The following is a 22,604-nucleotide window of genomic DNA, read 5'->3' on the forward strand; positions in this document are numbered from 1 at the left end:
ATCTTCCGGTGTTTCCAGGTATCTTCCAAGTATACAACCTTCTTTCATGATTCTTAAACCAGTTGTTAGCTATGAGTAAATTATGCTCTGTGAAAGATTCTACCAGGCAGCTTCCTCTTTCATTCCTTTCCCCCAGTCCGTATTCACCTACTACTTTTCCTTCTCTTCCTTTCCCCCCTGTCGAATTCCAGTCCCCCGTGATATTAAATTTTTGGCTCCTTTAACTATCTGAATAATTTCTTTTATCTCATTACACTTTTACTTAATCTCCTCCTCATCTGCAGAACTGGTTGGCATATGAAACTGTACTACTGTGGTGGATGTGGGCTTCGTGTCTATCTTTGCTACAATAGTGTGTTCACTACGCCGTTCATAGCAGCTTATCTGCATTCCCCGTTTTTTACTCATTATTAAACCCACTCCTGCATTAGCCCTATTTGATTTTACAAAATCAAATAGGGTAATGCAGGAGTAGGTCTAATAATAAATAAGAAAATAGGAATGCGGGTAAGCTACTATGAACAGCATAGTGAATGCATTAGTCCAACCAAGATAGACACAAAGGCAACACCAACTATTGGTTCTGCAGATGATGAGAAAATGTATGAAGAGAGGAAAGAAATTATTATTCAGGTAGTTATGGGAGAAGAAAATTTTATTGTAATGGGGGACTGGAATTTGATAGTTGGGAAGGGAACTGAAGGGAAAATTGTAGGTAGATGTACACTGGGGGAAAAGGAAGGAAAGTGGAAGCTGCCTGGTAGGATTTTGCAAAAAGCATAATTTTATCATTGCTAAGGCTTGGCTTGAGAATCACGAATGAAAGTTGTATTTCTGGAAGAGACCTAGAGATACTGTAATGTTTCAGATTGATTATATAATGGTAAGACAGATTTTAGACTGTAAGACACTACCAGAGGTAGATGTGGATGCTAACCACAATTTGTTGGTTACAAACTGCAGATTGAAACTGAAGAAATTGCAAAAAAGGCAGGAAATTAAGGAGATGGGACCTGTATAAGTTGATAAAACCAGAGGTTGAGGGTTTCAGAGAAATATTTGGGCAACAGTTGTCTGAAATGTGGAAGAGGAATGCAGTATTACGCGAATGGGTAATTTTGAGAGATAAAATAGTGAAAGCAGCAGATGATCAAATAGGAAAAAAAGACATGGCCTACTAGAAATCCTTGGATGTCACAGGAGTTACTGAATTTAATTAACAGAAGGAGAAAATATAAAAATGCAGCCAGTGAATATGAGTGTGACAGGAAATGCAAAATGACTAAGGAGGAATGGCTAGAGGGCAAATGTAAGGACATAGAAGCATATATATATCTATGAGAATGTTAGGTACTGCCTATAGGAAACTTAATGAGCCCTTTTGAGAAAAGAGAAGCAGTTGTATGAATATCAAGAGCTCAGATGGTAAACTGGTAATAAACAAAGGAAGGGAAAGCTGGAAGGTGGAAGGACTTTATAGAAGAGCTATAAAGGGGAAATGGACTTGAATATTATATAAGGGGCGTTCAAAAAGAAACGAGCTGGAGGCATCATTACAGAAACTAGTACTTTTATGTTAGAAGTATTGACCCTGGCTGTTAAGACACTTGTCCCTCTGTGACACAAGGCAGTGAATGGCTGTCTCATAAAATTCCCGGGGCTGTGATGTTAACCATTTCCACACTTACAGCTGGACGTCATTGTCCGAGGTGAATCGTTTGCCCCTCAGAGCTGATGTTCTTCTTTGACCAAGATGGCCCCCTTCTGATTCACTTCCTGCAGCACAGAACAACAGGCCAGCGTTACTCGCAAACCTTGACCACCCTTCGCTGAGCGATCAAATCAAAATGACCAGGCAATCTCAGTGGCACTCCTGCAGAAATTCAAATGGGAGGTTCTCTGCCACCCTCCATACAGTCCGGACCTCTCTCCCTGTGATTACGCCATTTTTGGTACCCTTAAAAAGGCTCTGATTTCTATAATTATGCCTCCAACTTGTTTCTTTTTGAATTCCTCTTAAAGAATGGAAGAGGACAAAAAAGAAAATGAGATAGGAGATAAGATACTGTGAGAAGAATTTGACAGAGCAATTGGAGTGGATGACATTCTGTCAAAACTGCCGAGATCCTTGAGAGAGCCAGCCATGACAAACATTTTCCACCTGGTGTCCAAGATGTGTGAGGCAGGCAAAATACCCTCAGACCTCAAGAACAGTGTAATAATTCGAATCAAAAAGAAAATGGGGGCTGACAGGTTTGAATATTATCATACTATCTGTTCAATAAGTCATGGTTGCAAAATACTAACGTGAATTCTTTACAGAAGAAATGAAAAGCTGGTAGAGGCTGACATCAGGAACAATCAGTTTGGGTTCTGTAGAAATGTAGGAATACGCAAGGCAGTACTGACCCTATGATTTCTCTTAGAAGATAAGGAAAGACAAACTTACATTTACAGCATTTGTGGACTTAAAAAAAGTATGTCAGCTGAAAGACATTATTTGAAATTATAAAGGTAGCAGGTGTAAAATACAGGGAGCAAAAGGCTATTTTGAACAGAATGGACAGTGTCTTGAAAGTAGGTTGTAAGATGAACATCAACAAAAGCAAAATGAGGATAATGGAATGTAGTCAAATTAAATCATGCAATACCGAGGGCATCAAATTAGGAAACAAGACACTAGTAGTAGTAGATGGGTATTGCTATTTGGGCAGTAAAATAACTGATGATGGCTGAATTAGAGAGGATATAAAATGTAGACTGACAATGGCAGGAAAAGCATTTCTGAAGAAGAGAAATTTGTTAATATCAGATATTGATTTAACTGTTAGGAAGTGTTTTTTCAGTGTATTTGTCTGGAGTGTAACCTTGTAAAGAAGTGTAATGTGGACAATAAACAGTTTAGACAAGAAGTAAGTAGGAGCTTTTGAAATTTGGTGCTACAGAAGGATGCTGAAGTTTGGATTGGTAGACCATTTAACTAATGAGAAGGTACTGAACAAAATTGGGGAAAAAAGAAATTTGTTGCACAACTTGAATAAAAGAAGGGATTGGTTGATAGGGCACATTCTGAGACATTAAGGAATCAGTATAGTATAGGTGGGAAATTGGGAAGTGTAGGCATAAAAATATTCAGGGGAGACCAAGTGATGAAAATGGTTAGCGGGTTCAAAGGGATGTACTGGTAGAGTAGCGTGGGTAGCACATCAAACCAGTCTTCAGACTAAAGACCACAGCAACAACAGCCATGGTAAAAAATATTTTCCAGTGGTCATAATTCTTCACTGTTTTTTAAATTTTGGTTAGTCTTCCAGCACTGTAACAAGCCTGTTGTTGTTGCATGTTGCATTAGTTGTTATTACAATTTCCATTGAGTTTTTAATCTACCAGAACATTTTAAATATTAAGACTTGGTGGAGTTTCCAGGCCTTTCAATCAGAAACTTAGGTGCACCACCCCTGAGTGACCTGAAAACTGTACCTCAAAAAACTCATTATTTTTAAGTGCAATGCATGTAGGACATGGTGTAACAAGCTGCACTTTATGTGCTTTGGTTTTACAGGATTTGTGTACATTCCCAACTTGATTATGAATGCACAGTCTATGTATGTGCCTGATCATCATACATACGTGCATCAGACTGTGTTTGCCATAAGGGAATTAGGCTGACAGTAGGGGCACTTAGGGCCAATCCCATTCACAGACTTTCAGTTGCTATCTTGTTAGAAATGAGGCCCTTTGGGATTAATGTGAAGAGCTGTCTTTTGAAAATGGTTAGGACAAATAGGAGGGGAAGTCAAAAAGTAAAGGGACTTTCATAATTTCTTGCCTTAGGCATTGGTAACACTGCTAGTACCCAGGGGTGAAATATTGTCATCAGCAACAATTCTATACAACGTGGCACTCTTATTCCTGTGTTAGTTGTTGTGTTGTAGCAGATCACGAAAAATGGCAGCTCCATTGTCAATCTGCACCAAGGAGTAAATGAGAGCAATGATTCGCATTTTGTTTGTGGAAGGTGTTATATCTGCAGGTTTTATTTGTTGAAGGCAAGCACAGTATGGTGACAGCTGTTTATAACGAAACAAGGTCTACTAATGGATAGAGTGCTTCAAACAGGGAAGAACTTCTCTTTGAGATGAGGAAAGATCAGGCAGGCCATTGACGTCAATGCTGAGGACAGTTTGGAAATCATTGAGGGTATGGTGATGGAAAACACAAATCACAGTGGACAAAATCACCAATACTTTACATACCCAGGGTTGCCACAGGTTATGGAAATCAGGGAATTTCAAACACATAAGGGGAATTTGGAAAAAAAAAAACCACAGTAAAAATCTCGGTTTTGTCTCAGTAGATGAAATGTTTTGTTTACTGAGGTGTCATGCATCGTTGCTGGCTGGGTGCAGCTAAGTACGTGCACTGCTTCTCTACTCCCTCATTCTTACTGCTTCTCCCCTTGATATCACTTCCCTCAGCTTGCAGTCAGTCCTGCCACCACTTCTTGCCACTAGGCTAGCAGCTGCCCCAATGAGAGGCAAGGATGTGTGAGGAGTGGTTTGTCTGGATCTGATTCCCAGAGACTGTAGTCGCAGTGGCTGGGGGCGGCAGTCGTCTGCATGAGTTCTGTCTGAGTGATTGTGTGAATGTGTGTGCTCTCATTTCCTGACAAAAGCTATGGTTGAAAATTTAGTTGTGAGAGTGTAACTGTCCTTTCTACTTGTCTGCCTGTGGCTCAGCAATCATCTTCACGGTGTGTTGCCACCTTCCCTCATTATTATTGATTCTCAGAGTATTTGAACACATCTGTTGCATGGATCGATCACTGTGGTCTCATTTCATCAACATGCTGTCTGGCTCGTGAATAGCTGGCCACACGAGTGGATTTCCGCTACGAGCCAAAACCGCAGGCTATTTCCGTGGTTATCTGTAATGGATTGGGCCTGTCGATCTGAAGCCATTCCATTTCCACTAATGTGCAGGCGCTGCCCCTTGGATCTAGTCTCACCTATTTGCCTACAGGCTGGGTCTGTTTGTGTGTGGTGTAAAGCAGCAGATTTTCATGGTTTATCTATGGACCCAGGACTGGTGCTCTTCGGCAGGCTAGAGGTCATGACTGATGGATTTCAGGAATTGCAACTGTCTCACTGCAATTACATTGTACAGTCTGGCATTTTATAGAGTTTTATTAGTTCTCGTACGTTTTGGCACTTCAAAAGTAGTTTATATGTTAGAAAGTATGGATGATAAGGAGAAGAAAATTGTCAGTTGCTGGCAGTTTGTACGCTATGTATTCATATATTTCTTGAAAGAAAAATCACACAATACCTGTAAAATAATAGTTATAACACAGTGGGTAATAACCAACAATAATGAACATAGTAGAACCAACATTTTATTGGTGGTCACCTACAGCGTTAATTTACACAATTCTTCCTCGCCTTATGCACTTATTTAAAGAGGCCTACTTTTTTCTGAAGTTGTTACTGAAATCAGTGAAGGAATTTTAAATCTGCCTTATGACTGCAAGGAAATGTATATTTTTGTCACCAAATGTGTTTTATTGAAATAAAATAACATCAGTGGTCTTAATGCAACACACACATCATTTGGGTTGCTTTCTCCATCTACAAACAATTTGTTAGAAAAGACATTGATGTTAGTGCTAAATATTTTTGCTCCCATCAGGAAACACCATCTGCTTGCAAATTTGTTTTAGATATTTCCTTGTTTGCACTATTGTTTCTTGTATCATAGCTACAAAAGACATATTGTCAATTTACGTCTTAACTTACCCTTGAGATCTCAACATTTGCCAGGGAAAAATGCTAAAACTTGTCTGGAAAGGAGGGAAATATCAGGGAATTTCACTGGGGGAACCTTGTGGCAATCCTGATACCAGTCATGGTTCAGCACATTCCATCTTACACAACAGGCTAAATTTTGAGGAAGTGTGTGCAAGATGGTTACCAAAAGAATTGTCAGCACAGCATAAGGCGCAAAGGATGGACGTCTCTCGTAAACTTTTGACATGTTATCACTGCGAGGGAGATGGATTTTTGCAGCAAATCATTACTGTAGATGAAATGTGGGTGCATTATCACGAACCGGAAAGTAAGACTGAACATGGTTTGGAAACACCCATCATCACCAGAAGTTAAGAAATTTGAATATCAACCATCAGCTGGTAAGCTTATGGTAACACTATTCTGGGACATTGAAGATGTGGTAGCTGTTCATTTCACCCCAAGAGGCAAAACTGTGAACATTGAGAAACTTTGTGATATGTTGGAAACTAAACTGAAACCTGTAGTCAGATCCAAATATTTCATGGATAACTGCAAAAAGGTGTTGTCCTTCAGCAAGATAAAACTCAGTGAAATTCTACCAAACAGATGGCCAAAAATATAAAGTAGTTGGGGTTCAAATAACTGAAACTCTCATGATGCAGCACAGACCTAGCTCCAAGTGATTACCATATATTTGTTCCATTGAAGGAAATGCTCAGGGGAAGAAGATCTGCAACCAATGCAGAAGTCATTAATGTGGTGCAAAATTGGTCACAGATGCAACCAAAAAACTTTTTTTCCGATAGAATCAAAACACTTGTGAAATGATGGACAAAGTGCATTGAATTGCAGGGAGGTTACTGTAGAAAAATAATGTATGTTTCAGCTTTCTGTCATTAGAATAAATATTTTGTTTTTCGAAAGTCTCTTTACTTTTTGACTTCCCATTGTATAAACCAATAATGGCTTTTAAATTTAACGTAATCAAATTTTTAGATTTAATGTTTTAGATGACCACTACAATTTTACTGTTATATTCATTGTTCAGCTGTATAAAACTTTACAAGATTTAGCCTCTTTAATCTTCAGCTAACAAATACAGTTTCAATAGCTGCTTCCATGTTTCTCTGTTAATTGCTTTCTTCTGTGAGTGAAAGCCTGTGAATTTCTTCAAGTCTTGATTTCAGTGGTTAGGTAGTCTGCATGTGGCCTTCATATTTCTTTGAGACTCTACTCTAGTAGTGCCATGGTCCATATTTGTCATCTCTTCATGCATTCTGTCCATTTCCATTTTAGAGCCTTTACCCTCTCCAGACTGTCCTAGATTCCTGTTAATACTCGTGTCATTACTTCTTTTCTGATCTTTCTAGGTGAGACTTAGGAGTGACCTTGACATAGCTCTCTGAGCCATTCATAGTTTTCATTTGAAAGTTGTTTAAAATCCTAGTTCATAACCATATGTTGTACAGTAAACACACTCTTCAAGACTACCTTTTTTAAGTTTATTAGGGAAATGGATAGGTTAAAGTTAGATATAGTGGGAATTAGTGAAGTTCGGTGGCAGGAGGAACAAGACTTTTGGTCAGGTGATTACAGGGTTATAAATACAAAATCAAATAGGGGTAATGCAGGAGTAGGTTTAATAATGAATAAAAAAATAGGAGTGCGGGTTAGCTACTACAAACAGCATAGTGAACGCATTATTGTGGCCAAGATAGACACGAAGCCCACGCCTACTACAGTAGTACAAGTTTATATGCCAACTAGCTCTGCAGATGATGAAGAAATTGATGAAATGTATGACGAGATAAAAGAAATTATTCAGGTAGTGAAGGGAGATGAAAATTTAATAACTGCAATTCGTCAGTAGGAAAAGGGAGAGAAGGAAACATAGTAGGTGAATATGGATTGGGGGGAAGAAATGAAAGAGGAAGCCGCCTTGTAGAATTTTGCACAGAGCATAACTTAATCATAGCTAACACTTGGTTCAAGAATCATAAAAGAAGGTTGTATACCTGGAAGAATCCTGGAGATACTAAAAGGTATCAGATAGATTATATAATGGTAAGACAGAGATTTAGGAACCAGGTTTTAAATTGTAAGAACTTTCCAGGGGCAGATGTGGATTCTGACCACAATCTATTGGTTATGAACTGCAGATTGAAACTGAAGAAACTGCAAAAAGGTGGGAATTTAAGGAGATGGGACCTGGATAAACTGAAAGAACCAGAGGCTGTAGAGAGTTTCAGGGAGAGCATAAGGGAACAATTGACAGGAATGGGGGAAAGAAATACAGTAGAAGAAGAATGGGTAGCTCTGAGGGATGAAGTAGTGAAGGCAGCAGAGGATCAAGTAGGTAAAAAGATGAGGGCTAATAGAAATCCTTGGGTAACAGAAGAAATATTGAATTTAATTGATGAAAGGAGAAAATATAAAAATGCAGTAAATGAAGCAGGCAAAAGGGAATACAAACGTCTCAAAAATGAGATTGACAGAAAGTGCAAAATGGCTAAGCAGGGATGGCTAGAGGACAAATGTAAGGATGTAGAGGCTTGTCTCACTAGGGGTAAGATAGATACTGCCTACAGGAAAATTAAAGAGACCTTTGGAGAGAAGAAAACCACTTGTATGAATATCAAGAGCTCAGATGGCAACCCAGTTCTAAGCAAAGAAGGGAAGGCAGAAAGGTGGAAGGAGTATATAGAGGGTTTATACAAGGGCGATGTACTTGAGGACAATATTATGGAAATGGAAGAGGATGTAGATGAAGATGAAATCGGAGATAAGATACTGTGTGAAGAGTTTGACAGAGCACTGAAAGACCTGAGTCGAAACAAGGCCCCGGGAGTAGACAACAATCCATTAGAACTACTGATGGCCTTGGGAGAGCCAGTCATGACAAAACTCTACCATCTGGTGAACAAGATGTATGAGACAGGCGAAATACCCACAGACTTCAAGAAGAATATAATAATTCCAATACCAAAGAAAGCAGGTGTTGACAGATGTGAAAATTACCGAACTCTCAGTTTAATAAGTCACAGCTGCAAAATACTAACGCGAATTCTTTACAGACGAATGGAAAAACTGGTAGAAGCGGACCTCGGGGAAGATCAGTTTGGATTCCGTAGAAATGTTGGAACACGTGAGGCAATACTAACCTTACGACTTATCTTAGAAGAAAGATTAAGAAAAGGCAAACCTACGTTTCTAGCATTTGTAGACTTAGAGAAAGCTTTTGACAACGTTAACTGGAATACTCTCTTTCAAATTCTGAAGGTGGCAGGGGTAAAATACTGGGAGCGAAAGGCTATTTACCATTTGTACAGAAACCAGATGGCAGTTATAAGAGTCGAGGGTCATGAAAGGGTAGCAGTGGTTGGGAAGGGAGTGAGACAGGGTTGTAGCCTCTCCCCGATGTTATTGAATCTGTATATTGAGCAAGCAGTAAAGGAAACAAAAGAAAAATTCGGAGTAGGTATTAAAATTCATGGAGAAGAAGTAAAAACTTTGAGGTTCGCCGATGACATTGTAATTCTGTCAGAGACAGCAAAGGACTTGGAAGAGTCTTGAAAGGAGGATATAAGATGAACATCAACAAAAGCAAAACGAGGATAATGGAATGTAGTCAAATTAAATCGGGTGATGCTGAGGGGATTAGATTAGGAAATGAGACACCTAAAGTAGTAAAGGAGTTTTGCTATTTAGGGAGTAAAATAACTGATGATGGTCGAAGTAGAGAGGATATAAAATGTAGACTGGCAATGGCAAGGAAATCGTTTCTCAAGAAGAGAAATTTGTTAACTTCGAGTATAGATTTAAGTGTCAGGAAGTCGTTTCTGAAAGTATTTGTATGGAGTGTAGCCATGTATGGAAGTGAAACATGGACGATAACCAGTTTGGACAAGAAGAGAATAGAAGCTTTCGAAATGTGGTGCTACAGAAGAATGCTGAAGATAAGGTGGGTAGATCACGTAACTAATGAGGAGGTATTGAATAGGATTGGGGAGAAGAGAAGTTTGTGGCACAACTTGACTAGAAGAAGGGATCGGTTGGTCGGACATGTTTTGAGGCATCAAGGGATCACAAATTTAGCATTGGAGGGCATCGTGGAGGGTAAAAATTGTAGAGGGAGACCAAGAGATGAATACACTAAGCAGATTCAGAAGGATATAGGTTGCAGTAGGTACTGGGAGATGAAGAAGCTTGCACAGGATAGAGTAGCATGGAGAGCTGCATCAAACCAGTCTCAGGACTGAAGACCACAACAACAACAACAGTGTATTAAATTTAAAAACAGTTGGATTTTTTCCATAAGCCCTCCAACCTTGCTTGATTCGGTGATGAATTCAGGGTTGAAGTCTCATTGGATGTCAGTTAACTGTCTTAGATGTATGGATTAACTTTTTTAGACAGCTATTGTACAGTATTATTTTTGTTGCAGTTATCCTCTTGTTGTGCATAGTGCTGGTTTTGGACAGATTTATCTGAGAGAGAGAGAGAGAGAGAGAGCGGGGGGGGGGGGGGGCTGTTCAGTGGTTTTTCCATGGTTGTGTTGTCAGGGTCTGACTGCCAGATAGGTTCACAGTGTGCAACATGAGTTGTGTGCATTGCTGAATGCACTGGAGCAAATGCGACATGACAAAAAACTTTGTCTGCTCTGATGCCTACAGCGCACTCATGTCCTCCCGCAAATGTACCCAGCTGAGAAAATTGTCCAGAACATACAGGACTCCTATCTCCCACTACAACAGAATTTGAAGGTGTTGTCATTCTGCTCAGTTCCAGAGCCCATGGGAATAAGGGAGAGAAACAAGATTACAGCAGCCAGAGTTTTGTAAGGGTGAAAGATTTTAACAAAGTATCACTAACCTAGAGGCTGCAAACTCACTCTTGAGCCAAAAGAACATTCATCAAGGAGAGGAAATATGGCTGAAGATAAAAAAAGACCACAAACTGTGGCATTCTTCATTCCATTCATAGGGAATAGATCAAGTCTCACACGCATTAGTTTCCATGTAGTGGATACCGCACTTGTATGTGGCTCTACTCTGGTGGAGGCAGACACTTGTTTTTGGTGTACACATTTCAGTATGTTTCATTTTAACTGTGTGTCGGATATTCTGAATGCTGAAGCGCAGTTATTACAATGAAAAATTTTAGCATTTGACAGCTATGAAGATCACTTACTTGTATGTATTTTAGTGTGTATGGTGAAAATCATGGTGTTGAGGGTTCTAAAATCCATCATCATAAACATCAGGTGCCACTCTCTTCCATGTTAGATAGGAACTGAGGCAAATCAATTAACAATATGAACAGAAAATCCCAGGGGGCACTGTGCTATCTGCCTGTATGCTGTAATATTGCTATTGAGGTATAGACTCATAGATGAGTGGGAAGAAAAATGGTTGAAGTGACGAGTGTTAAGTAACAGTTACTGACGGCAGCTAGTCATCTGTGACATAACTCATCTTGGACATACCTGCAATCTGAAGATGCTTCTGCAGTTAGAGGTGCATGTGGTATGTAGATTTCAGTTCACAACGAGACAACAGGACAGAAGGTTGTGTACCAACTGATCGGCCATCTATTTTAATGTTCCATGAAGGGAATGTGATATGAATTACAATATTTTATGAAATGTATTAAGATTTTACTCCCCGAATTATTAGGGTAGAGATTTTAATGTGTCATCCAGTTCTTTTATATTATCAACCAGACGATTCTCTTTAATTATAATTGCTTCAACTGTTAATCTAAGTTATTTAATTTTTAATGCCTCATTATTATGCCAATAATTTTACATTTTCTGTGATTAGACATTATTGAACAAGCATTTGACAGAGGTGGTACAGTGCTGTTTATGTTCTTTCAAACCTTTTATTCTAGCAAGGCCACTAATAATCTTATTAATGAGCACTTTATACCTCATCATCATAATTACTATCAGTGAAGAATGAGATGTAAGATCTGTAAACTGTAATGTGAAGAGCTAGGTTTTATATGAGATGCAATTCAACAAAGACAGGGGTTTTTTTTTTTCTCTCCAAGTATCTTAATCTGGGGAAAGACGCAAACTGTTGGGACAGTTAGAAGAGAGCTGAAGTCGGGTAAAGATTTTCAAATGAAATCATTGTTCGAGATATAGAGGTCATTCTGAGCTGCTTAGTTGCATCACCTTCGTATCGATGGCAGGCAATGAAAGCCTTGTAACTCCATCTGTCTGTAGAAACTCATAATTCCAGTAACTTCACAAAAAAAGAGTTGAGTTAAGTCAATAACTAGGCTTCTGCTATACAGTTATATGTTAAATAAACAATAGAATATATTGTTTGGTTAACTGCGGTAGTTAATTATTATGTAAATATGTCAACTGTACCAAGGGGCTGTGTATTTGATACAACATACTTGTTGATTTTTTAACTTCTATATGCATATATAAAGAACACACTGGTTTCTCTCTGTTTTCAAATCAGCATACTTGTGCCCTGGAATCAGGCTTCCGCAACACTGGAGTCACAATTGGTCACAGAGGAAAAGTCATGCTGGCAATACGTAGCTGCTTAAACTTAGAAGTTCCACTTTCTCATGCTGGGAAGCTATTAGTCTCTGAAGAGGTGAGGTATTTTATTATTATTATTATTATTATTATATATGCAGTGTAGGCTGTGTACTGTTAGCAACTATAGCAATGTAAAGATTAGTTGCTTTGTGAGATGCAGGGATTGATGTTCATTGGCTGGTTGTTGTGTTGTTTGCCTTGGACATGGACAAGAAAATTGCAAATCAGTCCATGTAAACTGTACACTGTTATCTGCTCCCTAATGTCAAATGAGTGTTACAGTATGACATCCATAAATATTGGTGGCTAATGATGAATTGTCAGTGCAGTAGAAGTACTAAAAGTTTGCAAATAATTGGTAGAATACCCACAAAGATGAATGAACAAGTTCCCCATTAATCACAAACAAACATGTCGTGTAGATTGTTGATGCATTATTCTAGGTTGTCCAGTGGTGCACGCCCAATTCTGTTTATGCAAAATTACCTTATGCTGAGGTAAATTTTGCTCATCATCATTTGAGGCAACCTCAGTTATCAAAAACTTATGAACAGTGGGTGCCATGGACACTTGTGGAAGGTTACATGAAAAACTTTGAAGCAGTACAACTGTAATAAAGATATTTTCGTCATCTTTGTTGTTATGTTTCAGAAACAAGGGTACAATAGAACACTCATGAAAATGTCTGCCCCTGGAAAGGCGTAACTACCAAGTTCACAACTTATGTACCGGGGGATAAAAAAGTCAGTATAAATTTGAAAACTGGATAAATCACGGAATAATGTGGATAGAGAGGTACAAATTGACACACATGCTTGGAATGACATGGGGTTTTATTAGACCCAAAAAATACAAAAGTTCAAAAAATGTCGGACAGATGGCGCTTCATCTGATCAGAATAGCAATAATTAGCATAACAAAGTAAGACAAAGCAAAGATGATGTTCTTTACAGGAAATGCTCACTATGTCCACCATCATTCCTCAACAATAGCTGTAGTCGAGGAGACGTCAGTCGATCACGATACAGTTGTGACTTCAGGTAACTCCAAAGCCAATAATCGCACGGACTGAGGTCTGGGGACCTGGGAGGTCAAGCATGATGAAAGTGGCGGCTGAGCATACGATCATCACCAAATGACGTGCGCAAGAGATCTTTCACGCGTCTAGCAATATGGGGTGGAGCGCCATCCTGCATAAACATCGTACGTTCCAGCAGGTGTTTATCAGCCAGGCTGCGGATGATGCAATTCTGTAACATATCGGCATACCTCTCGCCCGTCTTGGTAGCAGTTGCAAAACCAGAATAACGCATTTCTTCGAAGAAAAAAGGCCCGATAACAGTAGATGTGGTAAATCCAACCCATACCGTGACTTTCTTGTCGTGCAATGGGGTTTCCACGAGAGTTCTAGGATTTTCGGTAGCCCAAATTCTGCAGTTGTGGGCATTGACAGACTCTCAGAGCATGAAATGAGCTTCGTCGGTCCACAACATGTTACTCAACCAATCGTCATCTTCTGCCATCTTTTGAAACGCCCACACCGCAAATGCCCTCCACTTCACTAAATCGGCAGGTAACAGTTCATCATGCCGATGGATTTTGTAAGGATAGCATTGGAGGGTACGCCTCAGTGCCAACCAAACAGTAGTGTATTGAATGAATGCCGGTGCGACGTGCAACTGCACGAGCGCTGACTTCCCCGTGCATACACGAACTTGCTACAGTCTCCATTTCTTCCTGAACTGTCTCAGCAGCATTACGCCTTGTGCTTGATTGGCCACTACATGGTCTATCGTCTACACAACCCGTGGCTTCGAACTTTGAAATCATTCTCACCACAGCTGCATCTGTCAACGAATCTTTGCCCGTTCGAATCCCCTTCCTATGGCGATAGGATCGTAACGCTGAACTAGCACATTCCCCATTCTGATAATACAGCTTCACTAAAAGCGCCTATTCAGGTAACGTCAACATGCTGCGACTGCTGGCGCATCTGATTCTCTCTCTCATTACAGCTCCTTTTATACACAATTGTCATGCGCAGTCACTGACGTTTTGCTGTCCAGTGCCATCTGTCGGACATTTTGTGAACTTTTCTTTTTTTTGTTCTAATAAAACCCCATGTCATTCCAAGCATGTGTGTCAATTTTTACCTCTCTGTCTACATTATTCCATGGTTTATTAAGTTTTCAAATTTATACTGACTTTTTGATCACCCGGTACTTTAATGTAAAAAGGCTGTAACAGTGAATAGAATCATGTGACTGTTCCTGAGAAATAATCACTTCTATAAATTTCTGGCGTAAGATACCACACCACTGCCATAGTATATTCAGCAACACTGCAGACTCACTGTTGACCATTGGTGTGGTACTCTACAATGTCAGCACTTATCTCACACTACCAACCTCATGTACAATTACCATCATATTTTGAGAAAACTTGGACTTCTTGTGATAGATAAGCTTTGAATTTGACGTGGAGTTGTAGAATACAGTGATGACCCTTTTGTATGGACTGATGGCTGAGGTATATGATATGAGCATGCAGTAGATGTAAGCATTGCGGTTTATGCTAATGCTTTCAGGATACTGGTCCACTTTTCTGTTGAAATTAACATGGATTTCTGTATAATACTGAGTTTGTTCTGTTCACAATATTTGTAAGGCTGTGGATAGCAGAGCCCCGGTTGATGCCATTTTTCTTAACTTCTGGAAAACCTTTGAGTATGGGCCACTTCATTGTACTCCCTTGCTGTTGCTGCCATGGCACTAGAGACATTTCAGAAAGTGGGGGCTTGTTTAGCATGACAGGTGTTCTGTTTTTATCATCATTTCTTTTGGCGTGGCAGCTCTTCAGGTGATACCAGGCTCTGAGCGTATAAATATAAGTTCACCCTGTATGCTTTGGAGTGTTACCACTGGTATTCACTGCTGGAGAGTACTTAATAACCAGGGTACCAATTCAGTGAATGTGATCTGTCTGTTTTGTGCTCAAAATTACCTTTACCTTTAAAGCTTCTCTTTCTACACTCATGTCGCTCCTCCTTGAAGTTGTGGTCCTGCTGTGGAGTGACACTTGCAGTTATATTGACCTTCTTCAATGTCTGCAGGAAAACGCTGTGATAATGGAACATTATGTTTGCTACCCACTAGCTACGAAATCATGTAACCACTTCTTTTCATAATCCTTCTGTATTTAACAGTCCCCATAACACTTTCAACATATCAATTAAACATTCACATTTAAGCTCTTAATAACCAAACTCAACAACAGATAGATCATTAGTATCCAAAAATCAACAAGTAATTAAGTAATTCCAATCTTCTTTTGTTTTTTCTTTCGAAACGACAGCCATTATCACACCGACCTCTTCTTCTTTGGCATCTATGGCCCTCCAAGTTGCAACATCAAAGTGTAAATGGCTCCTTTCCCACCAGTAAAACACTTGCGCTCCAATGTGTCTCATGTTTTTACCTTGCTTATATTTGTGTATCATACCTGTACATGAATAAAAAATGCACACACAGTATGCTGTTTCCTTTTAGCATTAGTATCAAAACTTAAGGTTTCTACACAACCCTCTTTCATTGGAACAGTAGAAGGGAAGTGGAACATGTTGCTACTTTGAATAGCAGTATGTACCACCACAGTTGGGTTACCATGTATGCTCTTTAACTGAATAGTGATGGCTTCATCTACATCTGTGTACATAAGCTACAAGATATGGTGTACCACATACCATCAGCAGTCATTTCCTTTCCACTTTGCAATTGGAGTGAGGAAAAAAGATTGTCTATGTCTCTGTATGAGCCTTAATTTCTTTTATGTTGTCTTCACAGTCTTACACACAATGTACACTCTTTGACATAAAACTCGACCGGCGGCCGGCCGCTGCAGAGGCTAAGTCCGTGCCGATCGCGACATGGGACAAATAAACTGGCCAACTCCCCAATTCTCTAAGTCCGGCAAACTGCACAATCTGGCAACACTGTAGACTGCAGCACTTCCTGGAGGAAGTCTTGTCCCATATAAGAGAAACCATATAATGTTTACACCCGTGGTATAGCGGTAACGTGCGTTGTTTCTGTCTACAATGTCTGTGGATCGAAAATAGCTGGCGCAAAAAATTTTTATAGCCTATTCCAACTTAATGCTGAAGATGTGAATGTAATGGTAATGCAGATTCAATCTATTTCACTTTCGATCACACCGATAAACTTTTATCCAGTAACCATTTTGCGGCAGATTTCTTGCAGAGTGTCCTCCTCTGGACGTCGCATGCCGCAAAGCTCCGGGATCCATTTGCTGGCTACTGGCAGCGGCCGTGGCGACAGCAGCGGCGCAGCACTCCCCCATTCTTTATTGAAAGCGCCTGCTACCGCTCATTGCTTTTGATAATTTAAAACGCTTTATTATTATTAAATGTCGCTCCATAGAAGATTTCTACGATTTCCATTCACGCTCGAAAGCAACATAGACCGACACCCTGATTGGTAGATTGGTACTGTATTACATTCAAAAATGTTCAAATGTGTGTGAAATCTTATGGGACTTAGCTGCTAAGGTCATCAGTCCCTAAGCTTACACACTACGTAATCTAAATTATCCTAGGGACAAACACACACACCCATGTCCGAGGGAGGACTCGAACCTCCGCCGGGACCAGCCGCACAGTCCATGACTGTATTACATTATTCGGCAAGAGCTGCATATGGTCCGAAATTAATTTGACAGACTTAGACGAAATTAAACCACCTCACTACATTCGATGAATTTATAAATGCTTCATACCTCTTTCTTTTCCTTTCAAAGCCCATTATTTATGCAACTTTTGGCCAATATTCGGATGTTTTCATCAAGTCAGAGTGAGCTACTGTGGTGTAAAGTGTATTACAGTTTTTGTTTCATTCCTTATGGTAAGTCTGTGAAATAAACTGTGTGAATACCTTGCAATGCATGCTCTGTAGCAGTGCAGGAACACCGCACATTTTGAGTTCCATGTATGGATTCATGAAGTGATAGTTAAGGTCATCAGACTTAAACCAGAAAAAGTTATCGATTTTGAGGTTTCGTAGAATGGAAAGGAATTGCTAACGCCGGTGTCAGCAAACGTCTACAGTTAAATGCTATTGCAAAATTTAGAAGAGAGGAACTATATTTATCTACGTGTTCACTTCATAAACAACCTCCTGACATGTTAAACCTATATGACAAACAAAGCTCAAATTCGAATCGTTGACAGTAGGTTTGAATCTTTTCGGAAACTATTTTACAGTGAAGCACCTTGGCATTTGCAAAACAGACATTCATGATATTAACATAATTTACTAAGTCGAAATTGCAAGAAGATTTATGTGTAAAGGCATTCTTCAGATTTAGCAGTTTGCAACTCCATTAGTTAAAATGGAAAATAAAACGTTGTGTTCAGCGGCCTTCACCGAGATTGGAACTGCCATTTCATATAGCACCAGCATCACAATGCATAAGGGAATCGCTGAGCTAACGACACACTGGCGGCAACAGGCGGACTATAGTCATTGCGATATTGCCTGAGCCTCAAAAGGCAACATTAAACACACAAACAGGTGTTACTGATGTGAAGAAAGCCGTTCTTGGAGTCCAGAAATTAAATATACTTTCTAAGTGTCTCATCTTACAGTGGATTATATCGTATGGGTCTTCGATGTGAAAAACGAATTTCAAGTGAATTTAGCGACGTAATGCCGGCCTACACCTGGAAGTAAATGCACTCTCACAGCGTTGACAAATACTTGCTATGACGCTGCCAATTCTCAGCGCTCTTACGAGACAGCTCTTTAGCGAAATGCTTGTCGTGATTGTCCAATACGGTTCTTTGGAGGGGAGACGAGCGCGCACGTTTGGTTTTTATGCGGCGTTCTCCCTTGATAGTTTCTGACGTTGTCTTGTGTATACATTTGAGGTATTCAATCATCATTAATCCAGAATGATGTAAGTGTCAGCTTCCGGCGTGTAAGAAGGCTGTTGACTCCGACATTTTATCATTACAATGCAGGGAAAGCAAAAGGGATGATTCAGTGTTTCTCATTCAGCATAAAGCATGTGAGATAATTTTCCGTAACGTTCATTATCATCTCAAAATACGAAGTAAAAATACTTCGAAAGCTTCTTTGAATTGAATATAATGTAAGATATCAAACACTTTGCACCTCGATGTCGCATGTGTCCACGTGCAGTCTTTTGCAGCATACATATAGAATGCCACGATTACCACGAGAATGAAGAAATATGTTGGTAGGGATGGAAGCAAGAAGAGAAGCAATCAACAAATATTCGATTCCACATGGCATTCATTTCACTTGAGATTCAGGAAGAGGTAAAGCAGGATATTACTTTTGTTAACACGAAAGATATGCCGCACTTATGGACAACGAGGAAGTCTGTCTCTTCATAAGTTTCCTCCTTGAATTGTATATGCCCTATTATATACTAAGTAGCCTGATCATTGTTTCCATGATGTTATCCTCTTGTTTGGCTCCTAAACGATGAACAGATTCCAAATGCATGTCTGTGCATGAAAGTAGTTGTTTGAACCCTTTTTGAGTTGTTTTTTGTGTATTTGCTTGGAATTCATGATGCAGACCACTGTGCCTCCCCCCCTCGAGGGTTAGGTCTCCAAACTAAACAGTTTTTTATCTACTGGCATAATTTATTCAGACAGCATCAGCACAAGACTATCAAACAAAGCCTTTGTTTAATATCTTGCCTATTGACTGTCGTTTCTTTCTTAACAGTGATCCTTGACAAAGCATTTTAACGAAGTTTATATTTGTGTGTGACAGATAACTGAAAAAAATATTCTTTTATTTTGTCAGTCTTCCTTTCTGACTGAGTTGTAAATGGTTCTCTTTATAAAATGCGTAGTAGTGTCACAAGGGCAACTGTCGCAATGCAGTCATAGTGGAATCGAGATAGTAGGGTGCGTTTGGTTGCACTGATTGAGCATGGCGGCTACTCAACATCAGAACCTGGAGAAAAGTGTGGAGTACCGGCAAGAACAGCTAGATGCTGGTGGAAAGGATACAAGGAAAGGGGCTATATAGGGCGGAAAAGAGGAAGTGCACGGCTCCGTGTGTCTACCGCAGCAGAAAATTAACGTGTTTTGGCGAATATATGTGCTTATCCATTCCTCAGTAGCCGTCCCCTGAAAGAGCTATCTCAGTTTCCCGGCAGCAGAAAGACTGTTACGAGGAGACTGAAAGGCGTCGGATTATATTGTCGGAGAGCTGTTATAAAGCAGCAATTAACCGATTATCAGAGGGCTGACCGCATGGCTTTTTCAGCAGAATATATCGACTTTGACTGGAGTAGAGTAATCTTTTCAGATGATAAAATATTTTCTTCCTGTAGTGACGTCCCTGTTCAAGTGAGACACGAAATTTTCTCCATAGAGTTATCAGTTTATGCTGTTAGTGGCTTTATATTTGTAGTAGGCACAAAATAATAAATATAATCATGATTATATCATGATTTTAATAGTTCATCCCTCATCTGATAAATAAATGTGACCCTTCAATTTATGAATATTTGCATTAACACGCAAATGTTTTTAGTGTTTGTTATACCGCCCACGAGGGCAATGCTTCCAGCCATTACATTTTCTCTTCTTAGGCATCTCTCCACAGTTAATTCTTATACGACTGCGATTCATTTCTATCTCCTTTTACCTTGTTTTGGTCATTTTCTCCTACATTCAGTATCCTGTGACCTGTAGGCGGACCATACTTTATTTTTTCAGATCCCATCTTTCACTTCCAAAGAAAAGAGTACTCCACATCATCCATTTTGCATTGTGTTTCTGTATTTCTATCACTTGTATGTTTACTTCAAAGAATATTATTCGTAAACATAAATGGTTTGTTATCGCTGTTCTTTGCTTTACGTACTTTTGTTAAGCATCTATTTCTCTCTCATTCTGGTCCTGAAGTGCTGTACTTTTAATGCCATCAGTTTTTATTGCTGTGTTCATATGTTTATTACTTTTTCTCATTGCCATTACCATTTGTTGTTGTTCTCACATTCCAATGTTATTCTTGATTTTCGGATAATACCTGCAAATTGTTGTTTATTCTGTCTAAATCTGGAACTATTAGGAAATTTGTAACAAATGTGATGCAGCGTGTCTTTTCACAATTGAATTTAACTGTTAATATTTCCTTTTCCGTCGCTTGTATTGCTTCTGTAAAATTATGAAGATGAATGTCTGTTATTCTCTTGTCCCAGTGTGAGAATCACGATTGCGAGATTGCTGTAGATGCAAATACGTCTGAACAGTATATGTGAAGCTACGATGATTAGTAATCAATCTCTCTCTCTCTCTCTCTCTCTCTCTCTCTCTCTCTCTATATATATATATATATATATATATATATATATATATATATATATATATATATAGAGAGAGAGAGAGAGAGAGAGAGAGAGAGTCTGTATATGTGTGTGTGTGTGTGTGTGTGTGTGTGTATACCCGTCCTTTTTTCCCCCTAAGGTAAGTCTTTCCGCTCCCGGGATTGGAATGACTCCTTACCCTCTCCCTTAAAACCCACATCCTTGCGTCCTTCCTTCTCCTTCCCTCTTTCCTAATGAGGCAACAGTTTGTTGCGAAAGCTTGAATTTTGTGTGTATGTTTGTGTTTGTTTGTGTGTCTGTCGACCTGCCAGCACTTTCATTTGGTAAGTCACATCATCTTTGTATATATATATATATATATCACACACGGCGTTAAGGAAAGCAGTATTCCATACTTTGTGAGTCGGTAGTATGGACTAAAAGAAGACAACCTGCATATTGTAGGAGCTACACACACTTCTTCAGTACAAGGTAAGTGTTTTAAGTAGAACAACAGATGTGTTTCACAGTAGTAAAAGTGAAGAAGTGCTCATTGCTCTTAAGATATTGATTTCAGACTCATTTCTCTTGTTTAGTGGATATGTTTGTCTTGTTTCTGTCCATCCTATCAGCTCTCGAAATGTGGATTACTTGTTTATAATACCCTGTATTCGAAGCAGATATGTAGACAAAGGACGTCCATACTCATTTCCAGACTTTATATTCCTATTTTATTCCATTTGTATTTGTTATTGGGCTCTAATGTATTCAAAAATTGGAACCAATCAACTCAGTCCAGGCCATTTTTTTATAATAGTAAAATTATACCTTCCATTACGAACCATTCCTGTATCAATGAAGGAATTATTTCTTTATCGGTTCATTTCTTCTCTTTTAACTTGCAGCACATACAAACCTGTAATTGATTTAGTTATTATTATTTTTTCCCTAATAGGCCTGCCCCAATAAACCGATCTATATTTCCTTTTATTAAAGTTGTACGATATTTGTATGTTTCTTGGAGGCATGCTGCACTTTTCACTGTTGAATGCCTTGGCTGATTTTTCTTTTAAAGTTAAGCATAAGATAAAATATACTTTACAGTACTTTACTAACATTACAATCATTAACTATAACATATCCCCCAAGGTATACACTCTTTTTCTCCAGGTCACTTCTCGAAACTTAGAATATAATTGTACAGTAATGTCCACATGTAAAATTAAAATGTGTTCAATGTTTCGTAAGTGTATTTCCTCACCTCCTGGCATGGGTGAATGATAACACATCTGACAAACAGGAGAGGCGAGGTCTGTATCACCTAATCCCAGGTCGTTCGCGCTCGTTTCTGCCATCCACTTTGACATGTGCAGTGCCTGATGACGGGGCTAGGAATCGGAGAGTGAACGTACTGGTGACGTTGTTTGTGGTTCCTGGTGTCTCAACCTAAAGCCGTACACACGAGTGTGCTTTCTGTCAGGAAATATCTTTCTCGGAAAGTGGACAGGATGGTTTTCTCTTCCTTTGAAATTGTGAGATAGCCGCATCAGAACGTTTCCAAGATAGTATACAGTTGTTCACGAGATTTGTTTCTCGTAAATCTTTTTCTTTATTCCTCCTTTTCATTCAATTTTGATATCAGCTGAAAACTGCCTGCATTGTCTTAATTAAAAATTATATGACAAAGAAACAAATTGTTTTCATGTTTAATATTCCGTAGGCGCATGCAAATATATGAATTGCTTTACGATTTGCAAATTTTATGATCTTAGTCATAACAGCAACGCTGCATACATGAATTGTTCTTGAGCAATGAGTATTATATAAAGATATGCACTGGTAGTGGTGTTTACTTCTCAATAATATGAAGGGATGACTTA

The 22,604-nt window shown here is 39.2% G+C and overlaps 1 protein-coding gene across 3 annotated transcripts in view; it reads left to right on the forward strand.

Moving 5' to 3' along the window:
- LOC126251089 (tRNA wybutosine-synthesizing protein 3 homolog) overlaps nucleotides 1-22,604 on the forward strand; it is a 70,014-nt gene that overhangs the window by 13,481 nt on the left and 33,929 nt on the right. For all 3 annotated transcript variants that reach the window (XM_049951612.1, XM_049951611.1, XM_049951613.1), the window contains exon 3: nucleotides 12,269-12,409. In XM_049951612.1, the coding sequence (XP_049807569.1) occupies nucleotides 12,269-12,409 (141 nt within the window). The remainder of the gene's footprint in view (nucleotides 1-12,268; nucleotides 12,410-22,604) is intronic.

The sequence above is a fragment of the Schistocerca nitens genome, chromosome 1 (genome assembly GCF_023898315.1).
Source record: "Schistocerca nitens isolate TAMUIC-IGC-003100 chromosome 1, iqSchNite1.1, whole genome shotgun sequence".
Taxonomy (NCBI): domain Eukaryota; kingdom Metazoa; phylum Arthropoda; class Insecta; order Orthoptera; family Acrididae; genus Schistocerca; species Schistocerca nitens.